General features: G+C 39.8%; 1 protein-coding gene across 1 annotated transcript in view; it reads left to right on the top strand.

The window, feature by feature from the left end:
• The window catches only part of LOC123775038 (KH domain-containing, RNA-binding, signal transduction-associated protein 2), a 235,519-nt gene extending 214,560 nt beyond the window's left edge, over positions 1 to 20,959 (top strand). The window contains exons 3-8 of the mRNA XM_069319372.1: positions 6,620 to 6,736; positions 8,887 to 9,033; positions 10,227 to 10,503; positions 12,781 to 12,961; positions 16,037 to 16,101; positions 17,111 to 20,959. Of these exons, the coding sequence (XP_069175473.1) occupies positions 6,620 to 6,736; positions 8,887 to 9,033; positions 10,227 to 10,503; positions 12,781 to 12,961; positions 16,037 to 16,101; positions 17,111 to 17,205 (882 nt within the window). The 3' untranslated portion in view covers positions 17,206 to 20,959. The remainder of the gene's footprint in view (positions 1 to 6,619; positions 6,737 to 8,886; positions 9,034 to 10,226; positions 10,504 to 12,780; positions 12,962 to 16,036; positions 16,102 to 17,110) is intronic.
• The last annotated feature ends 520 nt before the right edge of the window (positions 20,960 to 21,479 follow it).

The following is a 21,479-nucleotide window of genomic DNA, read 5'->3' as shown; positions in this document are numbered from 1 at the left end:
CGTCTCTCACATACATGTTTTGTGATATGCAAATTAGTATCGGTTGGGAGGAATGTAATCACTAGATTCTAGTTAAGTATGGGGGGGCGGAAGATAGAGGGGGGCGGAAGATAGGGGGGGGGGGAGAGGGACGGGGGGAGGGAGGGTTAAAAGGTGAGAAAATAGATAATTAAAAGTGCTAATCTAGTGGTGTGAACTGGGCTGAATCATTTTAAACTAAGTTGACCTTCAACCCGACTTGAATATAAATGACTCGACTTTACACCCGTTGCAAGACCTGACTTTACACTTAAATACTAAAATGGTCAGACTTGGCCTAAGTTCACTACACCGAGCCTGATGGAATTTGCGTTCGAAATGATGTGTCGACTTGGATGAGTTTAAATGTAGCCTACGTGATGGAAATTAGGCTTATAAATATATATTTAAAACACTTTAGGCTGTTTTGAACCGTGAAGGAACTTCTCTCATCTCTCTACGTCATTTTTTCATTTGCTGTTTCTCTTTTCTCCCTTCCTACCCCTTCTCATTTTGTTTTCCTATCACCTCTCCCTCTCTGCGGTTCCCTATTTCGTCCCATCTTTCAAACCGTCTCATCTTGCTCCTTCTCTCCATTCCCCCATCTCCCCATTCCCCTTATTCTCTCCGTTTCTCTCTTCCTCTTTTCATCCTTCTCCCTCCCTACCCTCACCGTCCAAGTTCCATTCACAAACACATAAAACCCAGATGCAGGATTTATACCTTCGGCCAAACATTCACTCAGCAGTTTACTTATGGGATTACTCAGTCCGCGGCAATAAATCCCTGGACAACGGGCTTTGGGGGATTAATGGATGGTTGACCATTAATATAGGATCTTTAACATTAAATTCCTGAATATATATGTCGAGTTTTCTTTCCTCTAATGTTTCGTAATGTACCAAAATATTAATATCTTATTTGATTCATCACTTTTCTATTGCAACGTATTCTCTAAGATCATTTTATAGGAATTATTTGATATTTTACTTGTCAGTGGAATAGCAAATACGATAAACTTGGCTGGCTAGACAAAGCAACCGAGATTAGAATGCTAGGCAAGGCTAGACCAGGCTACTCTAGACTCTTCTAGACTAGTCTAGTCTATAATAGGTTAGTTTAAACTATACTAGGCTATCCTAGACAATACTAGGCTACTCTAGAATATACTAGGCTAGTCTAGACTATAATAAGTTAGTCTAAGCTATACTAGGCTAGTCTAGACCATAATAAGGTAGTCTAAGCTATACTAGGCTATCCTAGACTATTCTAGGCTACTCTAGAATATACTAGGCTAGTCTAGACTAAAATAAGTTAGTCTAAGCTATACTAGGCTATCCTAGACTATTCTAGGCTACTCTAGAATATACTAGGCTAGTCTAGACTAAAATAAGTTAGTCTAAGCTATACTAAGCTAGCCTAGACTATACTAGGGATTTTTTAAACCGCGGGTTCCTACCAATTAGTGGATCGCAAAATATATCAAATGGGTCGCGACAAACAAAAAAAAAATCCACACAAAATAAGCCAGTGTGAGAGACAATCTTATTCTCAACTCATTACTCAACCTTACAATAGACGAGAGTGATATGGTATGCTTGTTACCGGGCGATTGGTGCTCAATTGCTGTAGTTTAGTAGTTCATTTACGATGATTTTGAGCAATTCAATTTATCATAATTTTGGGATTAAAGTTAAAAGGAGAATTTCCACTTTTAAATAAAACTGTTACCGATACTATCACCTATTACTACAACTTATTTGAGTAAATTTAAATTTTCCATATGAATTTTAATTTAATTTAATTTTACCCCGAGGGGGCGAGTTTATTGGGCAGCGCCACTCATGCTGTGAGTGGACACACCGCCATAGCAGCATGTACAACATTCCCCAATAGGAAGAAAACCCGCTGGGTTGTTCATCCTGTCTTGTACCCAGACACAGCTGGGACTTGCTTAACTGTCTCAAGATATGAACTCAATTGAAAACGAGACAGAAACCAACGCAACATTGCAATAAACATGTAGCAGTCGTCCCGTGTTTCAAACTTTAACCAACTACTTACGAACAGACAACCACATCCTTTTCACTATATGAAAAGCGGGGAAAAAATAGACATTGTTAACCGTGTCAGTTTTGTTAGAATTACATGCAAAATGTTTCTCTTTCTTTTCTATATAATTCCTAAAAATGTAAATATGTTATGTAATTGGAAAGGTTCCATCCATAAATATGCTAAATCTAGACTACACTAGGCTAGTTTAGACTACACCAGGCTAGTGTAGACTACACTAGACTACACTAGGCTAGTGTAGACTATACTAGGCTAGTGTAGACTACACTAGGCTAGTTTAGACTACACCAGACTAGTGTAGACTATACTAGGCTAGTGTAGACTACACTAGGCTAGTGTAGACTACACTAGGCTAGTGTAGACTATACTAGGCTAGTGTAGACTACACTAGGCTAGTTTAGACTACACCAGACTAGTGTAGACTATATCAGACTAGTGTAGACTATACTAGGCTGGATAGAAGAATCAAATTATACCGAAATAAGCGAAATAAAACATCTTAGTAAACCGGACTATCCTAACACATTTGTACTCACCACAGACGGTAGCCTTCAAGATGGCGAGGCTTGGTGAAGAGAATTTATATATTTTCACCTCCCATGGTTCTTCTAGTTTTATTTTTTCAACTTTACCATTGTTTCTAGATCACCTTTGATTATGTCATTAATAGTGTAAGTTTGCGTTAGTTTGTTTCTGTGATTAATGATATAGGAGGGGTATTGTTTGATTGTCTACGATATAGGAGGGGTATTTGATTTATAACCTTTGGTTATAAAATATATATAATTTATTGTTATATATATATATATATATATATATATATATATATATATATATATATATATATATATATATATATATATATTTTATACACTTGATAAATAACCTTTGGTTATAAAATATATTTATTTTATGCACTTGATTTATAACCTTTGGAGCACTTGAGACGATCACTCACTTAACACTTTTTCTTACACTAGTGCAACACTTAATGGAGGGTCGGGGGGGTCACGCACTTAACACTTTTTTCTTACTTTTTAACTTTTCTAAGTTTTTTAACTTAAGTTTTAGTTTTTTTCATAGTTTGTACTAACTGGCCGTTGTGAAGACACTGACTGAACACTCAAACTATTAAACTGGTGACTTTTCCCGACTCACTGTTGGTTCAGGAGACGTTAACACCACTAGATATAAACTCCAGCAGTCGTGTCTGCTCAACTTCTTCAGCAGACCGGGTTGAGATTGACGTAGTTGATCGTTCCCATCATGGGGGAGAGAGGGAAGAAGAATTATCAGGGGGGGAAAGTGCCAAGCCATTACGACTATATAGCACTGGGAAGGGATTAGGATGAGGATTTGGGGATGGGACGGGTGGTGGAAGGGATTGGTGCCCAATCACTTAGATGATCGGGGGATTGAATGCCATTTTGAGGCTGATAACACACTTGGGCAGTTAATTTGATGAATTACGGAAGCGTGTGGCACCTTCCCTGTTGAACAATTTAGAGGATGTTGATCCAGATCTCTCATTTAAAAGATCAGATGTAACTCAAACAAGGAGCATTCCCCCCCCCCCCACGATGGTCTTGATCGATAACTGCGTCGTATCAATCCGAGCCGTTGGAGAGGTATAAGCTTGACGGCAGAGTCGGGACCCAATGGCTAAAACCCGCATTAATGTGGGTTCCAGGCGGAGAAGTGTCCGTACTTCCGTCTTTCGTCACGGCTGACACGCCACTGACGGTTGGCTGCTTCCCGCCTAGCAGGTCATGTCGGAACAAAAACGGAGATCTTTTCAATTTTCCTTTTCTTTCATATTTCACACATTTATCTTAAAAAAAACATAAGATTTAATTAACAATAACTGCAAAAAATCCGATTTTAACGTTGTAAACTGAAACGTGTTCGTGAAATTGACTGGATTCAAACGGATAAATCGAGTGACTTTAGTGCTTGTCAGCTGATCTAAAAACTAATTTCTCTACGTTCATCTAGTAGCTTTTTTTTTCAGCATTAAACGTCTAGCGGTTCTTTTTTCGACATTTAAAGCTTAGTTACTAGTTGGATAGGTTACTAGTAGGAGTCGTAGTACTAGTTGCAGGTATAAGTTAATAGTATTGTTCACCCAGCAGTGAATGGCTGGTTGTTAAATAATTTTGGCGGGTCGAATTCCTTTGAAAAATTAGGATTAATGACCTGCCCGAAACGCTATGCGTGCTAGTGGTTTTACAAGAATGTAAGAACTCTTGTGTACATAAATAAATAAATAAATTAATTAATAAAAGGATCTTTTAGATCTAAAAGGATCTATTTATTTAAATAAATACATAAATTAATTAATAAAAGAATCTTTTAGATCTAAAAGGATCTATTTATTTAAATAAATAAATAAATAAATTAATAAAAGGATCGTTTTCTGTATTACAAATATCGTTTTCTGTCTTACAAGCCTATCAGCTCCGTTTTCTTTATTACAAGCGCAGAGAGTTCCGTTATGTATTTACCTGAATTTACCAGAGGGCTACTGTCTCTCTAGTGGCCTCGACGAGGATAGGAAGCCGGCGGCTTGTCAAAAGTTCCTTATTCGTCCTGATGATTTTATTGAGCAGGATCTTAAAATGCAGAAACGTCTCGTAATTTATGACTTCAATAGGTAAGCGGTGAAGTCAGATGTTCCTCTGACTGTTCCTAGAGGTTTGGTTGGATTTTTTTTTTAACTGCAGCTCCAAGTGGTTACAAGAACTCATGCATACTGTAATAGTTGTTGCTGTTGTTTTAGATTCAGCCACTGGGGACAAAAAAGGTTGCACGGGCTATGGTGATCCCGAAGTGGACTTACTTGGCACAGGAGCGGGGCTGTAACTATATATCTTGAGATCTTGAGGTTATCTTAAGATGATTTCTGGGCTTTAGTGTCCCCGCGGCCCGGTCCTCGACCAGGCCTCCACCCCCAGGAAGCAGCCCGTGACAGCTGACTAACTACCAGGTACCTATTTACTGCTAGGTAACAGGGGCATTCAGGGTGAATGAAGCTCTGCCCATTTGTTTCTGCCTCGTGCGGGAATCGAACCCGCGCCACATAATTATGAGTCCTGCGCGCTATCCACCAGGCTACGAGGCCCCTATATGTAATAGTTCGTGTATAGCAGCATATGTATGTTTGGTGTTCAGAAAGAGGGGAGCAGGGTACAAAGTGAGGGGAACAGAGGACCCCTCGGCCACGTGGGAATGGTGAACAACGTTGTGGGAGTCCGCCAGTGGGCTGAGAACTCAAGGGGAGCAGCAACCCGCCCCTCGGCTAGGAAAGGTGAGGCCCAAGACCTGAAGATCGACTCTGCAGGCACAAATAGGTGAGCACACTCACACACACATATACACACACATATACACATACACACATATACAGAGGGGGAAAAGGTTCAAAGGTTTGCCACCAGACTAGTACCCGAGCTGAGAGGTATGAGCTACGAGGAGAGACTACGGGAATTAAACCTCACTTCGCTGGAAGACAGAAGAGTTAGGGGGGACATGATCACCACATTCAAGATTCTGAAGGGGATTGATAGGGTAGATAAAGACAGTCTATTTAACACAAGGGGCACACGTACTAGGGGACACAGGTGGAAACTGAGTGCCCAAATGAGCCACAGAGATATTAGAAAGAACTTTTTTAGTGTCAGAGTGGTTGACAAATGGAATGCATTAGGAAGTGATGTGGTGGAGGCTGACTCCATACACAGTTTCAAGTGTAGATATGACAGAGCCCGATAGGCTCAGGAATCTGTACACCTGTTGATTGACGGTTGAGAGGCGGGACCAAAGAGCCAGAGCTCAACCCCCGCAAACACAACTAGGTGAGTACAACTAGGTGAGTACACTGCTTCAGTGTTTCTGTCTTGGAATGGAATCGAACTCAGTTTTTTGGTTTGGGAATCGAGGGCGCTGACCACTTGGCCACAAGAACCTCTGAGAGACAGAGAGAGAGAGAGAGAGAGAGAGAGAGAGAGAGAGAGAGAGAGAGAGAGAGAGAGAGAGAGAGAGAGAGAGAGAGAGAGAGAGAGAGAGAGACAGAGAGAGAGAGAGAGAGAGAGAGAGAGACAGAGAGAGACAGAGAGAGAAAGAGAGAGAGAGAGAGAGAGAGACAGAGAGAGAGAGAAAGAGAGAGAGAGAGACCCACATTAGTTGTGTTACCGTGTATGTCCCATATCTCTCTCTCTCTCTCTCTCGCTCTCTCTCTCTCTCTCTCTCTCTCTCTCTCTCTCTCTCTCTCTCTCTCTCTCTCTCTCTCTCTCTCTCTCTCTCTCTCTCTCTCTCTCTCTCTCTCCCTCTCTCTCTCTCTCTCTCTCTCTCTCTCTCTCTCTCTCTCTCTCTCTCTCTCTCTCTCTCTCTCTCTCTCTCTCTCTCTCCCTCTCTCCCTCCCTCTCTCTCTCTCTCTCCCCCCCCCTCTCTCTCTCTCTCTCAACGTCAACAGATGTTTTTTTTTATAACACTGTTCTAACCGCATTCCATTTTCTATTTCCTGGTGCAGTTCAACTTCGTGGGGAAGCTGCTGGGACCGAAGGGCAACTCCCTGAAGAGGCTGCAGGAGGAGACGATGACCAAGATGGCTATCCTCGGGAGGGGCTCCATGAGAGACAAGCAGAAGGTGGGTAGCCCACACACACACACACACGGGGGATCCAAGAGTCAATGCTCGATCCTGTAGACACAACTAGGTGAGTACACACACACACACACACACACACACACACACACACACACACACACACAAAACACGACCATCACGTCTATAACCATTGACAGGTACTCTTGCACTGCCAGATAAGGTAAGGCCAACCTTTGATAAATCCCAAAGTTGCCTGAAACACCGCCAAATAATTTACCTTGAAGAGTTATACACATTTGCGAATGTTTCTAGAAATGAGTTTACCTCAGGTCTCTCTGAGAGCCTAATGCGTCTTCGAAAGTTTAATGAAAATTCGAGTGTTTAAATTTCGAGGGACTTAAAGCACAACACACTTGAAAAGCACACACACAGGCTTGAAGCACTGCTAGAAACTATTAAAGTGGGGAAAAATATAGTTGGGATATTTTAAGAATATTCTAGTTTAAGTCTTATATCTATATTCAACCCGTTTTCTTTATTTACCACTTTAGAAAATGCAACCGGTTTTCTTAACCACAAACTCATGAAGAATAGAAAACGTGCATTTTTTACGGTGCTATAATGTTAACTAATACGTCTCATTTACGTCGGTTTGGTTGATTTCGTAAAAATATTCGACGTGTTATGCGAGGCTAGTTAGGATCTTCGCTCCCAGCGACCTGCTGGAGACAACACCCCGAAAGTTCGTTAAAACGCGCCTTCGCTATCAAGCTGGTTTAGTGCCAATTTAATGTTGTTTATATATGTTTGATATTTGTTATTGTCTGACTCTAGAACTGCCACTCGTCATGTCGACCCCGAGGGCGTTCTGGGGCAGGCCGCCAGGTGTAGTATTGTGAGGTAGAAAAGTTCCACAATATTGACCTTAAAGAGCAACCTTGAATGATCACGTTTGATCTTCAAAAAAGACATTTGACCTTGGAGAATGACGCTTGACTTTGAAGGATAACTTTAGCTTTGAAGAATAAACTTTAACCTTTGGATATGTTGTACATATATGACTATTTTAACCTTTAGATATGTTGTACATATATGACTATTTTAACCTTTGGATATGTTGTACATATATGACTATTTTAACCTTTAGATATGTTGTACATATATGACTATTTTAACCTTTGGATATGTTCTACATATATGACTATTTTAACCTTTAGATATGTTGTACATATATGACTATTTTAACCTTTGGATATGTTCTACATATATGACTATTAAGCTGACCACCAGGAATGATTGTCAATGTTTTATATATTAACTCAGAATAACCTTTGACCTCGTAGTCATCAACAATCCTTATATTATAAGTAAATTACGGTAACTGCACCACTGATTACGTAATTACCTTAGGACGAACAAGCAAGAATGAGCTGTAACTCGTGTTAGCACAATTTGTTAACTGTTAAATATGGTAAAATGTTAAATAAAATAAATAAATAAATGTTAAATAAAATAAATAAATAAAATGCTAAATAAAATAAATAAATAAATGTTAAATAAAATAAATAAATAAAATGTTAAATAAAATAAATAAATGTTAAATAAAATAAATAAATAAAATGTTAAATAAAATAAATAAATTAATAAATAAATAAAATGTTAAAATAAAATGGTAAGATGTTAGCTGACCTTCAACCAGAGACCTTTGTTGCGTAGGAAAACTGGCCAACCCGCCAGGAATTATCAAGCATTTACGAAACCAGTGCATCTTTCCTCAATCATAGAGGTTTTGACTTTTACTGAACAGGTTATTAAGAGCCCCGAGGGATTACGAGATTGTAACAATAATAACATTGGGTTGTGATGTTTCCAGGCTCGTGAACTGTTTAGTGTCAACAAAGTCGCCATGATTGATGAAAGATGTAAAGGTTTCGCAAGTGAATAAGCGCTTAATTAATCCTGGCCTAGCTAATTTAACAGTTATCCCGACCTGTCAATGCACACGAGAGACATCTCCCGTCACGCAGGGTGCAGTTGCACCTCCACTGATCTCCAGTATCAGCTCTTGATACTGGAAATGGCTCCAAAGGGCCACCACTTACGGGCTATTCATGCCCGTGCCACCTCTTAGGTGGCTTAATCTTCATCAATCAATCTGTCAATGCACAATTAATATTTGGCCCTTGCAGGAGGAGGAGCTACGTGTATCAGGCGACCCCAAGTTCAATCACCTGAGTGAGGACCTACATGTAGAGGTGACAGCTGTGGCGCCGCCCGCGGAGGCCCACGCCCGTATCGCTTACGCCCTCACAGAGATCCGCCGCTACCTGGTGCCGGTGAGTACCCGCAACCCGCACCGATTGTGCTCGTCCTACACGACAATGTCAACCTCATTTGTATAATTGAAGACATCAGACTTGACAACCACGAAACTGCTAGTTCTTAACTAGCATGTTACCTACGACATTCATTCAAGAATTATTTAAAAGTTTCTTGTTATAATAAAACCAAGTTCAAATATTTGTATGTAAATACTATTTAGTTAAAAATATTTAATAAAAAAAATTATTAAAATTCTTTAGAATTTAGATTATAAATTTTAATAACAGTAAATAAAAATATAATGAACCACTTTTGTTTTGAAGGATAAAAGATTTATAACAGTTATTACTAAAATACAATGTAATAAAACATAGCAAAATGCAAGGGCAAACTTTACATATGAAAGGTTGGAGAAATAAATATAATAAACTTAAATATAAGATTTGTTGAACTTATAAGAAAGAATTTAATATATGAAATAGACTGATTAGACAATATAATATACTATATTAATATATAGACTGTAGGGATTTAATATATAAAGCAGAAGGCCGGGATTTAACATATAGAATATAAAAGTGTGAATTTAGAGATTGTTGTAATAACTTAGCATTAAACAGTACTAAAAGGACACACAAGGAATCACACTAACTTGATAAAAAGCGCGACAGAGGTTATTCAGGACGCTGGTTCGAGTTCTATCCTGCTCCAGTAATTTCCTCAATACTACAAGGAATAATATCAGATATATTTTTGAGATGCAGTTGTTTGACTCGCGTGTGTTTATGAAGACGCTGTCTAACGCAGGTGTTGTTGTTGTTGCCTCAGGAAGTGAAGATGTTTTAATTATATGTTGTTTTCTCTCTCCCCGTCTCTCCTCCACTTCCTCTTTACGAATTCTCTACCTGTTTCTCACTTGATTTTCTTTCCCATTTCTCACTTATACATATCTATTTCCCATCTCTTATTCTCTCCTTTACCGCTTTTCCGATGTGTCTTATTTTGTCTTTTCCTCCGTCTTTTTTCACTACATTTCTTTACAAACCATTCTGCTTCACTTTTTACCCTCGCCGTCTCTTCTTCCCCCCCCCCCCGTTCCTCTACTCTCCTGACCTATCTTTTATCTGTTGTTGTATGACAATCTTCTCTCTCTCTCTCTCCCTCCCCCTACCTTTCTTCCCCTTACTTTCCCTTGTCTTTCCCACAGGACTACAACGATGAGATCCGTCAGGGACAGATGAGGGAGATGCAACTACTGGTGGGGACCCACTCCTCTCCCCTCGCCAACAACAATAACAACAACAACGGCACGACCTGTGGGTCTGAAGAGGGGTCGTGTTCCCCTCAGTCATCTGGCTCTCCCCCTCCCCCGAGCGTGGGTGGAGGGCGTGGGACGGCTGTAAGGGGCTCAGGGCTCAGTCTAGCCTCCCCTCACCCAGCCCTCAGGGGACTCAACAGAGCCCAGGCCGCGCTGCTGACCTGTGGTGAGTGAAAGAGAGACGGGGAGGATAGACGGAAGGGGTGGACAGAAGGGAAGACAGAGGGGAAGTGGAAAGGAGGGGAAAAGGTGGAATAAACATTGACAGTGGCGGGGGAAAGGAGAATAGCAAGGTATTTCTAAATCTATGTAAAACAATTTCTAAACCACCTGCCTTCCTGAGGTCCCCAGCCAGCTGCCTATGGGACCACCTGCCTTCCTGAGGTCCCCAGCCAGCTGCCTATGGGAGATCGTCAGGCCGAAGGGATCTGTTTTTTTTTATTTGGACATAAAGGTTATTCTAATCTATGGACCTAATGAAGAGAACGAGGAAGAGTAAGTGTGTGCCTAACCCAACAGTATGAGAGGCCATGGGAGGTGTAGGTGAATGGTATCATACCACAGTTCTAAGGTGTTATAATGGTGTTGGGATAATGCCTCTCAACCTCTGCAGGGTTATTAAGGCCACCACAATAACCTACTGACCAACAATCAAGTATAATTTAGTCGTAAACAGCACCATGCAACGTTATCTTGAGATGATTTCGGGGCTTTAGTGTCCCCGCGGCCCGGTCCTCGACCAGGCCTCCATCCCCAGGAAGCAGCCCGTGACAACTGACTAACACCCAGGTACTTATTTTACTGCTAAGTAACAGGGGCATAGGGTGAAAGAAACTCTGCCCATTGTTTCTCGCCGGCGCCCGAGATCGAACCCGGGACCACAGGATCACGTGTACAGCGTGCTGTCCGCTCGGCCGACCGGCTCCCTAATCGTTACAACTAGGGACCGTTAGTAATAAGCCCAGGCTATATGGAAAAAACTGGGCTCCCATTTGAAACTACTCATTAAGTATGGGTATGAAAATCAATTTGAGGAAATGATTACCAGGCGGCTGTCCTTAACTGCAATCACCAGGTCGCCAGTTCAATCACCAGGTCGCCAGTTCAATCACCAGGTCGCCAGTTCAATCACCAGGTCGCCAGTTCAATCACCAGGTCGCCAGTTCAATCACCAGGTCGCCAGTTCAATCACCAGGTCGCCAGTTCAATCACCAGGTCGCCAGTTCAACTCACTCCATCGCCTCAAAATTATAAAAGAACTAGAGCGATTTATAAAAAAAAAAATGGGAATGGCAAGCAATTTTATTTAAGTAGGTTTCCCCCCCTTCAAAAGAGTAGCGAGGCCCATGTTATTTGTGCCCAACCTGTTCCACCCCCAACCCCCAATCTGCCCAGGCGTGTTCACGGGCAACAAAGCCTCCCAGGAAGGTCCGTCAAGTCATGCCTTGGTTGTGTGAACTAACAAATTACATACAACAGGTACATGAGCAATTAGTATGTGTAACTTTAAACTCGTTCTTTCTCTCTCTCAAACAAAAATAAAATAAAATACTCCTCCACGGTACAGAATTTAATAAAACAATTTTTCTCTTACCAAGATACCCCAAAAAACTAATTATACTAGCTTGTATTTTTATTTATTTCGCTTCAAAGAAATTTACACAGAAAATGTATAATATAATTTGTTGATAAATTCACTAAAATGTTGATAATGTGCATTAAAATAATAATAATGATCTGTATAGGATACAAATTATAATGTAATATAATTATCTAACAATATGGATAGTTATTTTAAGTTAATGCTTACAATTATTACATAATAACAGAGGATAACCTAGAAGATAAATATGATTGTTACCCATAAATAAAGAAAAGCATGGCTCCGACGTCTGTCAATAAAATTATGGTAATCATGTTTATGTTAAAAATGAGTGAAATATTAATTAATATAATTATAATAACCAACATGAAAGGCATCTATGTGCTATTCATTTTATTGTTTTTAATAATAGTTTAGTGGTCGAGTATGAGGCTTGGCAAGGCCGATGTTGTAGCTTCGCCCCCAACTCATTGCCCTAGTGAAGTTTCTCAATAATATGATAATGATATTAAAAATAATAACAATATTCAGAATTATAGAGTAGTTTATCGCTTCATTCTTTATATAATTTTTAAGGCAATAATTATTTCACAATGAAGTAAAAAAAAAAGGATCGAATTTGCGTTCTTGGGCTCCGCAGACACACACATTACCGACTAAACCATGACTTCCTATAAGTGCTGTATAGGACCGGTACGACTTCTCATCATGGTCCAGTCGTTAGTGAATGTATCTGGGGAGTCCAAGAAACGCGTGTTCGATCCCATCGTACTGCCACAATGATTACTATTCTCATTATTTTCAGTATCTTTTCTCCTACGCTGACCTTCTTCCCCACAGTGCCACACTCTCCCCCGTCAGCGCCTGCTGCAGGTAAAGGAGAGCTGGTAAAGACTCGTGGCAGCGCTGCTGGAGGCGCCGGAGGAGGAGGAAGGAGGTCAGTACTCTCCCTCCTGACGAGAGCCAGAGCCATGCAACAGAAGGAACAGGAACTGATGGATGTCTACCACGAGCTCCCCGGGTAAGAAGGTGGTGGAGGGTGCAGTAGTCGCTTTTACTGTCAGGTAAACCTTTCACGCTGCCTGGGAATCAAACTTGGGTCCAACCAGTTGAGAACCGATTGAGTCACAATAATATGGTTGAAGATTAGACACCTAACATATAAATCCGATAACGATGAATTGACAACGTTTCGGTCCGTCCTGGACCGTTTATCAAGTCCAGGACGGACCGAAACATCGTCAATTCTTCATTTTCAGATTTGTGTGCCGGGTGACTAACTACAGACCTTAGAACTCTATGTTATATTTAGTTACAAGGTTCGTCTTTCCTAATTATTTCACTATTCTCCTCCACACTATACTTTTTTTAAACCCTACATGACACATACGCCATATGCATGTATATGCATATGGCGTATGCACGTGTACATGTACGTATGTTTATCTATGTATGAATACGTAATTATCTGCATACAGATAATTGTAGGCGCTGGATCGTGCAAGCTTAACTTCCTTGCATTCAGATCGATATATTTTTTTATCATATAAAAACGCTATTCATAAATGGTTGTACATCTATAATTGAGACACTTTACTTAAAAGTACAGTACATTAATTACATGAGTCACACTAACAGCACGCAGACATTATAATAGCTCACTATTTGGTGTTGGGCTGAAGGCCATTGAACCTCTTCAGGGCTGAATAAGGCTAAGACAAGATCTTACTAACCAACCATCAAGTATGCATCAATACTGTAGATATCTTAGAAGGATTATACACTAAGTTTTTATGAATACCAAAAATTATGATATAGCTACATTCACATTTAGCTTTAATGTCTGTAGGGCATTGAAAAGTCGAAGGCGGAAGGGGGGGGGGAGGAAGAAAATTGAGTAGAAATTCTGGAAGAGGATGTGGACGGGGCATGATGAGTTTAAAAAGTTCGGTAGCCTATCCACCGCGGTTTGGCGTCGAATGTTTTTCGTGGTTCTTGGCTTTGTGTTTGGGTGGCGGGAGGCGGCACGGTAGGCTGTGTTTATAAGATATGATATAAGCTTGTGGGAAATGTAACAATATGGCATATCATGGGGTACAAACTAGTTTTATAGACAGTGAACTTCCTACATGGGAGTGGAAAAGGCCGTTCGGATTAACTTATGGGATTAGCGCTCATGCGTCCAAGCAAGTTTGCCTATTCAATTTGTGGTAGTCCTGTGAAATCCTTCCACGGATTACACTTACTTTAAATAGTTATGAGACCTCCTTATATGTAAAATGAGTAGTAAAGTGTTTTATAAAATTATGTAGGGGTACCATCCTGTGTATTTGAGTTCAGGGAATGGGTAACGTGGTTGATTTATCAAAGTTATACATGAGTCGTCTCAGGTCAGCTAGGAGCCATGTGGTTTGAAGCTTGCCAAGCAAGTTTGATTTCATTCAATATGCAATACAGTATTATCAGGCAATACTGTCGGTATTCACTTAACAACTTAAGTCTTGTTCACTTACCTAGGTATTTACCACCATTTTAGAGTACAGAGTCAGTCAGTTAAAGTGGCCCAAGTGCATATTAATCAGGTCTTGGTAATTAAGTGAGATAACTAGTCTGGCAATCAACCAAGGCGGCCTCTCATAGGTTTGAGCGCGAATTAGTCGGTGTGGGTTGGAGGCGGCAAGGAGTGGTCCCCACGCCTAAGGGAAGAGAGGGCCATAACATCGGCAGTTGTTGATATTTTAAGGCTTGTGTTGAGTTATTGTGTACATTAGGATCCAATTATCATTGCCTCAAGGTTAGGAAATATAAGCTAGGAAGTGCATTACATATACTTTTGTGAATAAACGGATTTATTGAATAACTTGTGTTTAGCCAATCCCCCTCAATTTATTTCTGGGTCCACGATCCTGAACTGTTGTGTTGTTAATTTCATACGGTCCTACAAGCACCCTCATAGATTAAAATATTCCCCCTTGGCCCCTTATCTGATTTAAGATGCTTTTAAAGTAATTCCATTCCCTCCTTTTCACTAATTGGGGATACAGATTCTTAGTATTCTCCTGCGATTGACTGGTCCTCCTCCACAGTCAATTAGCTTAATTACACAGGGTCATTAAGAGAGGGTGGTGGCAGTGTGAAGGTTATTTTGTGTAAACCTGGATATAATACAGGTTGTAAGTGTTTGTAACTGGTAATAGCAGAGTTCCTGGTACAAGTGGCACTTGGTGGTCAAATGCCAACGAGTATAAGGCAAAACGGAGGCTAAAGCTACAACAGCAAACGTTGAACAACGTAACCGTTACAAACTTCCAATTTGAGACAGAGCTTAGAGAGAACTCATAGAGTACAATGGCAATGGGTGTAACGCCGGCGACGTCTTTGAGGACTTTTAGAAGATCGTTCTTGTTAAATTCATGGTAGTCGACGGGGGTAGTCTTGACTTTGAAGTGTTTGCAATGCATTGTAGTCACCCCGTAAAGTTCAAGTATGTTTATTGAGGAAAGAAAATGCATCTCAAAGGGAAAGAGTAGGATAGGCTATTTCTATCCCTCCCCCCGTCACCCAACTCAACGGGATGCAATGGCGGTGAGCAGTTTAGTTGAATTAATACGTTTGCTGCCGACTATCGCCACGTGAATTCAGATTCTAATTTATCATGTTCTCCAAATATAAAAAATAAATATATTCTTTCATTTTTACCTATTTAAAACTTGTTATGCTATTTTGACTCTCCTGATATTTGTTCCTCCTTCCGTCTTTACAGCAAGTTTAATTTTTATATTTAAAATATTTCAACTTTTCTTGCATGTAAACGTACGTAATTTACACCATGTGTTATGTGTAAACGTACGTAATTTACACCATGTGTTATGTGTAAACGTACGTAATTTACACCATGTGTTATGTGTAAACGTACGTAATTTACACCATGTGATATGTGTAAACGTACGTAATTTACTTTTACACCCTGCTATGTTTAAGAGCACCTAATTTACACATGATATGTATTTTAAGTCTAAATGTAGGCAATTTACACCATGTGTTATGTGTAAATGTATGTAATTTCTCTACTAATTCATAATGTACGTACTTGCAGTTATGGCTTATATGACCACCTGACGGAACTGCCTCTCTCTGAAGCAGGTGCTGAGGAAGTGACAGGTGAGGAAGGAGAGAGAGAAGGAGGGAGGGAGGGAAGGAGAAAATCAAGAAAGGATGTACTGAAATAGAAGACACACACACATACACACACACACAATAGGGTAGATAAAGACAGTCTATTTAACACAAGGGGACACAGGTGGAAACTGAGTGCCCAAATGAGCCACAGAGATATTAGAAAGAACTTTTTTAGTGTCAGAGTGGTTGACAAATGGAATGCATTAGGAAGTGATGTGGTGGAGGCTGACTCCATACACAGTTTCAAGTGTAGATATGATAGAGCCCAATAGGCTCAGGAATCTGTACACCTGTTGATTGACGGTTGAGAGGCGGGACCAAAGAGCCAGAGCTCAACCCCCACAAACACAACTTGGTGAGTACACACACTCAACCACAAATACACTCACCCACACACCCACACATACGCAAATTCTCCACGAAAAATATCCAAATGTATTTTACATATTAAATAAGGCTTCTTAACATATTCACCAATTTAGCTAAGTCTCTTGTAATCAAATGTAAATTTGATAATGTTAATTTCATTCTTATTTATGAACTTAGAAAAAGACAGGAAATATTTTTGGTAGCCTAACAGTAGTGGTAATGGAATAGGAATAGTGGAACTATTCATAGCAGTAGAAGTATTAATAGCACTATATATATATATATATATATATATATATATATATATATATATATATATATATATATATATATATATATATATATATATATATATGTATATATATATATATATATATATTAGTAGTAGGAAATAGCAGTGATAGCTGTAGTTACAACAGAAACAGTAAAGGCAGCAGTAATACCAATAGCTGTAGAAATGATAACATTGGATGCATAATCATTGTTAACAGAACCGCCGCCATCTTAGGTTCACAAACAGTGGCTGGTGCGACAACCTTACCTATCCGCCATCACTAGCTTTCATATATGTTATTCTTGGTTTTCCTGCTGTTAGTACGTCACGGCCGCCTTTCTCCTACAGGTCGCGGAGGTGGCGGGGCCTTGAAGGTGAGCAGTCCAGGGGAACGAGCAAGGTTCCGCCATGACCCCTACCCACGCGTTCCCTCCTCCACCTAAACACCAGGTCGAGCCATGCTTGAAACAGCCAACGGTCATCTGCGCGGCGTATAACGGTCATCTGCGCGCGCATAACTGCCACATGCGCGCGCACATACGAAGGTAGAGGACGTCTTTTGTTTCTTTGTGGTTCAACGGGGCCAGGAAGTCAACTGCTCCTGACGAAAGCTACGTCACAGGTACAGGAGATAGATAATTTCCTCGTAAGCTCTTGTATATAAACAGGAGTTTCTTCAGAACGCAAGAATTCTTGGAGGATACTTTAGGACCCTCTGGTGGAAGTGCAAATTTTCTGCGATTTGTAGCTGGAAAAGAAGGTGTCCTTGATCTGAGTGATGGGTGTGTGTTATGTCAACGGTGTACTAATGATTGTAAGAGAGAAATACAAGGATTTGATGTCAAGTTATCGAAGTTGTGAAGCCTCCCAGCAATCCAAACTCGGCAAATAAATAAAAGGTCAATGGACGCATCCATTGGACGTGAAAACCACCAGCTTATATACTAAACTTTTTCAAGCTTTATATTACCCCTAGCCAGTAATGACATTATACTTTAAGATAACAAGGTCACCGATTTTTTAAAGTATTTGATTATGATTAAGTCTTTCTCGAAGTCTTGTATTTATCTTGATCAAGATAACGGTTCAAGTTGCAATTGGTCTTTGAGTGTGTGCAAGTGCAGATGTCACGGCCTACGGCAACAGACAGGAGGTTGGATAGTTTCATAAAGATTTGTGCAATAGTTAAACGGGTTTAAATTGTGTGCATTTGATTTCTAACTTTTCATTTTGATCGTTATATCTTTGAGTTCGAACTTAACTTCTTAGAGTTCGATCCTGACCTCAGTGAGTTTAATGTGAACTTCTGTGTGTTCGATCTAAACTTCTTTGAGTACGATCTTACCGCATCTGAACTTCCTATATAGAACTTCAGTCAGCAGGATTCTATTTTGTTACAGTAGAAGTATAACCTATAATTGTAGACGTCAGAACCGCTGCCGTTGAAGGATCAGGGCTGCTGTAGAAGCCTGGCCTGCCTCCTGCACACTTCAAGAAGGTACTTGCACTTATTCCGCAATTGTATATATACCTGAAGTGCAGACAGGTATCCAAGTGATGTAAGAGTCCTTGTGTCCTGTGTCCCTTCCTCTCCATCCTTTTCTTTTCCATATATCCTCCTCTTTATTCCTTTCACGCTTTTCAAATCCTACCTCCTTACATCCTCCCCTACTATCTCCCTCTCCATCCCTTCAGTCCTTTATCGGTACCCATGATTAGCGCCAAATCTCTCCTTCCTGAAGGGTAAATCTGAAGTTAATTCTATAAAACTTGCGATGCAATTCCTAACTGTATGTAAGCAACTGTTAAAGTGAACTTCTTCAGAGCCCAAACAGTGTTCATAGCCTCCTATGCACCCTTTGGTATTTTCGAGCAGAAGATCAAGTGTTATTTATATTCTCATGCTGAATTATTCGTTTGTTCTGACAAGCCTTTAAAAAAATCAGTTTCCCCTGATACATAGACCTGACAACGCTCCTCATTTCTCTAGTCAAGTAGTCAATAAGGTTTTATTAACACAACTTATTTTTTTTTCTGGCGGAAAGTGATGTATAGAATTTTGTAATTATACACCACGTGTGTTGAAATAGTTATTTTTTGTGGCTAGCAATTTATATTAGGTTTATAGCACAGAAATATTAAAATATTTAAATGACAGCAGACTCTAAATATAACAGAATGTGAGAGATGTATAATTAACTTTATATTAAGTAATCCCTAAATACTTATTATGAGTATTAATGCATGTATTAGGAAGTGTCCAGCAAGTATAATTCCTGAAAGATGGTTTGCGAGCAGTGACACGTGTGTGCACTTAGCCTCATAGAGTTGTGTTAAAAATTTAAATAATATTGTATTAGGGGTGTCACAAAAACACTTTCTCATAACAAATAATGATGGTAATTATAATTAAAGAGCTCAAGTATTTATTTTTTCTTTGACAGATTAGAACCATCCAATCAGTAATCTGAGCTTCACAATACCTGAAACCTTGACGATTCAGGAGTTACTCTAGATCTAGAGAAACATTCTCATTGGCTGATTGAGCCTAAACATTTTCAATAACCGTGCTCATGATTGGTTGATTCTATCTGATGATTAGCATAAGTCGTAATAGATAAGCAAAAATTTTTTTTAATACTTTGCTTAGAATCACAGAAATGCAGCACCGAGGGTGAATCTAAAGCTTGGAACTCCAATTATAAAGCAAATGAATAGTCCACGTAATCACAGCACTTGTATAATGTTTTCTGTTATTTTAAGCAAAAAACAAAATGAAACCGGTTTCTTTCTATAATTTAGACAAAATGACAATGTCTGTTGAATTCACAACCTTGTGTACTTCCCTTACCGTGTAGAATTAAGTTGAGAATTTTGCTGTTTCCGACCGTAAGTGTTCTGGTCTTAACTCCTGTGTTCACTTGCGAAACATATATATCTTTCCTTAATTATGGAGGCTTTGTTTACGTTTACCCAGCAGTTCGTAAGCGCCGAAGCGCTATGAGATTGCCTATAACAATATTAACCTTGGGTTGCGAAGCTTCCAAAGTCGTTAATTGTTTAATAAATCTAAACTAAGTTGCCATGGTCAAGGAAAGATGTACAGGTTTCGTTAGTGGCTACGTAAATTTCTGATGTATCTTGGGCACTTGCCACCAGAATGATTGATGAAGATTAAGCTACCCGTAAGTATTGAGTTGCCCGTAATTGCCGCTAGGCTGTTAGTGTTATAGATTCAGCTACTCGGAACATAAGCTCCAAGGCGCACGGGTTATGGTACGCCCGTTGTGAACTTGTGTACCGCCAGGCCTTCTTAGTCAATTATCAGTTCAACGTACTGCAAACACAATCTTATATATAAATACGGGCTAAAAAGTCATATCGGTTAGCTGACTGTTGACGGATCTGTTTTGGAGGCTTCCTGTCTACCAGTTCTTGTCTGGCTTAACGGTTTGTGGATGGTAATCAGACCTATAAGTCTAGCATGCTGCCTGACGACTGTCAGGCATTGCCTGTGCGTGGCGATGGCTGTAAGACATATCTATTAAAGAGTCTGACAGACGTATAAATGACCTGTCAAATAGTCTAGTTGAAGACTATGTAACAAAGACTCTTCTGAGTAGACCCTGACAATAACCTTCTACAAGTTACTTATTCCCTTCCCTTTCATTAATTGGTATATTTTGACGGCTCACCCCCTTCGCCTGTCTCAATGTACACGAACGCTCCCTGGATTGATTGTGGTGGATGGTATACACGAACGCTCCCTGGAGTTATTGAGGTGGATGGTATACACGAACGCTCCCTGGAGTTATTGAGGTGGATGGTATACACGAACGCTCCCTGGATTGATTGTGGTGGATGGTATACACGAACGCTCCCTGGATTGATTGTGGTGGATCGAATACACTAACGCTCCCTGGAGTTATAGTGGTGGATGGAATACACGAACGCTCCCTGGATTGATTGTGGTGGATGGTATACACGAACGCTCCCTGGATTGATTGTGGTGGATGGTATACACGAACGCTCCCTAGAGTTAAAGTAGTGGATGGAATAGACGAACGACTGACCAAAACAGCGGCCCAATATGTGTTTTGTAGCCATGTAGTAATAGGTTTATATTATAACAACAAATATTTAGATGGCTTTTGTATATACAAAATGATAAGGAGATATAATATATATATATATATATATATATATATATATATATATATATATATAAACACAAATATATATTTAATAAAATATTCGAAATAAAAATAATGTCAAGCTTTTAATCAAAATACTAGCCTATATATATAGAGCTAAAATGACACGCATGCCTTTCTCTTATTTGAATATATGGCCTCTACCGGCTAGTCATATAGGGTTCAATGTACCTTACCACGGACAGACTCAGCTCTTATTTATCACGCAATTCCTTGTGCGAACACCTGATAATTATTTTTTTGTAATTTTCGTGAATGTTTGGTAGCCTCTGACAACTGTGGGATCTTAGCGACGGTTAATTTATTTCATATAAGCAGTTGTTTTTAAAAGATTTGGAATCTGAACCTATGTGAAAGTTTTCCTGCTTATTTTTTCTATTCTTATTTTTATTCAAGTTTGTTTCATTAACTCTTTGCTATTTAGTATCTGGGATATTACCCTGTGTATCGCTGTGGCCTGACCACGTATTTTCACGTGGAATTTCAAATTAGTTTGTCTTGGA

Source organism: Procambarus clarkii, chromosome 92, assembly GCF_040958095.1.
Source record: "Procambarus clarkii isolate CNS0578487 chromosome 92, FALCON_Pclarkii_2.0, whole genome shotgun sequence".
NCBI classification, from domain to species: domain Eukaryota; kingdom Metazoa; phylum Arthropoda; class Malacostraca; order Decapoda; family Cambaridae; genus Procambarus; species Procambarus clarkii.
Note: the sequence above shows the minus strand (reverse complement) of the source record. Positions and strands in the feature narration are given on the sequence as shown.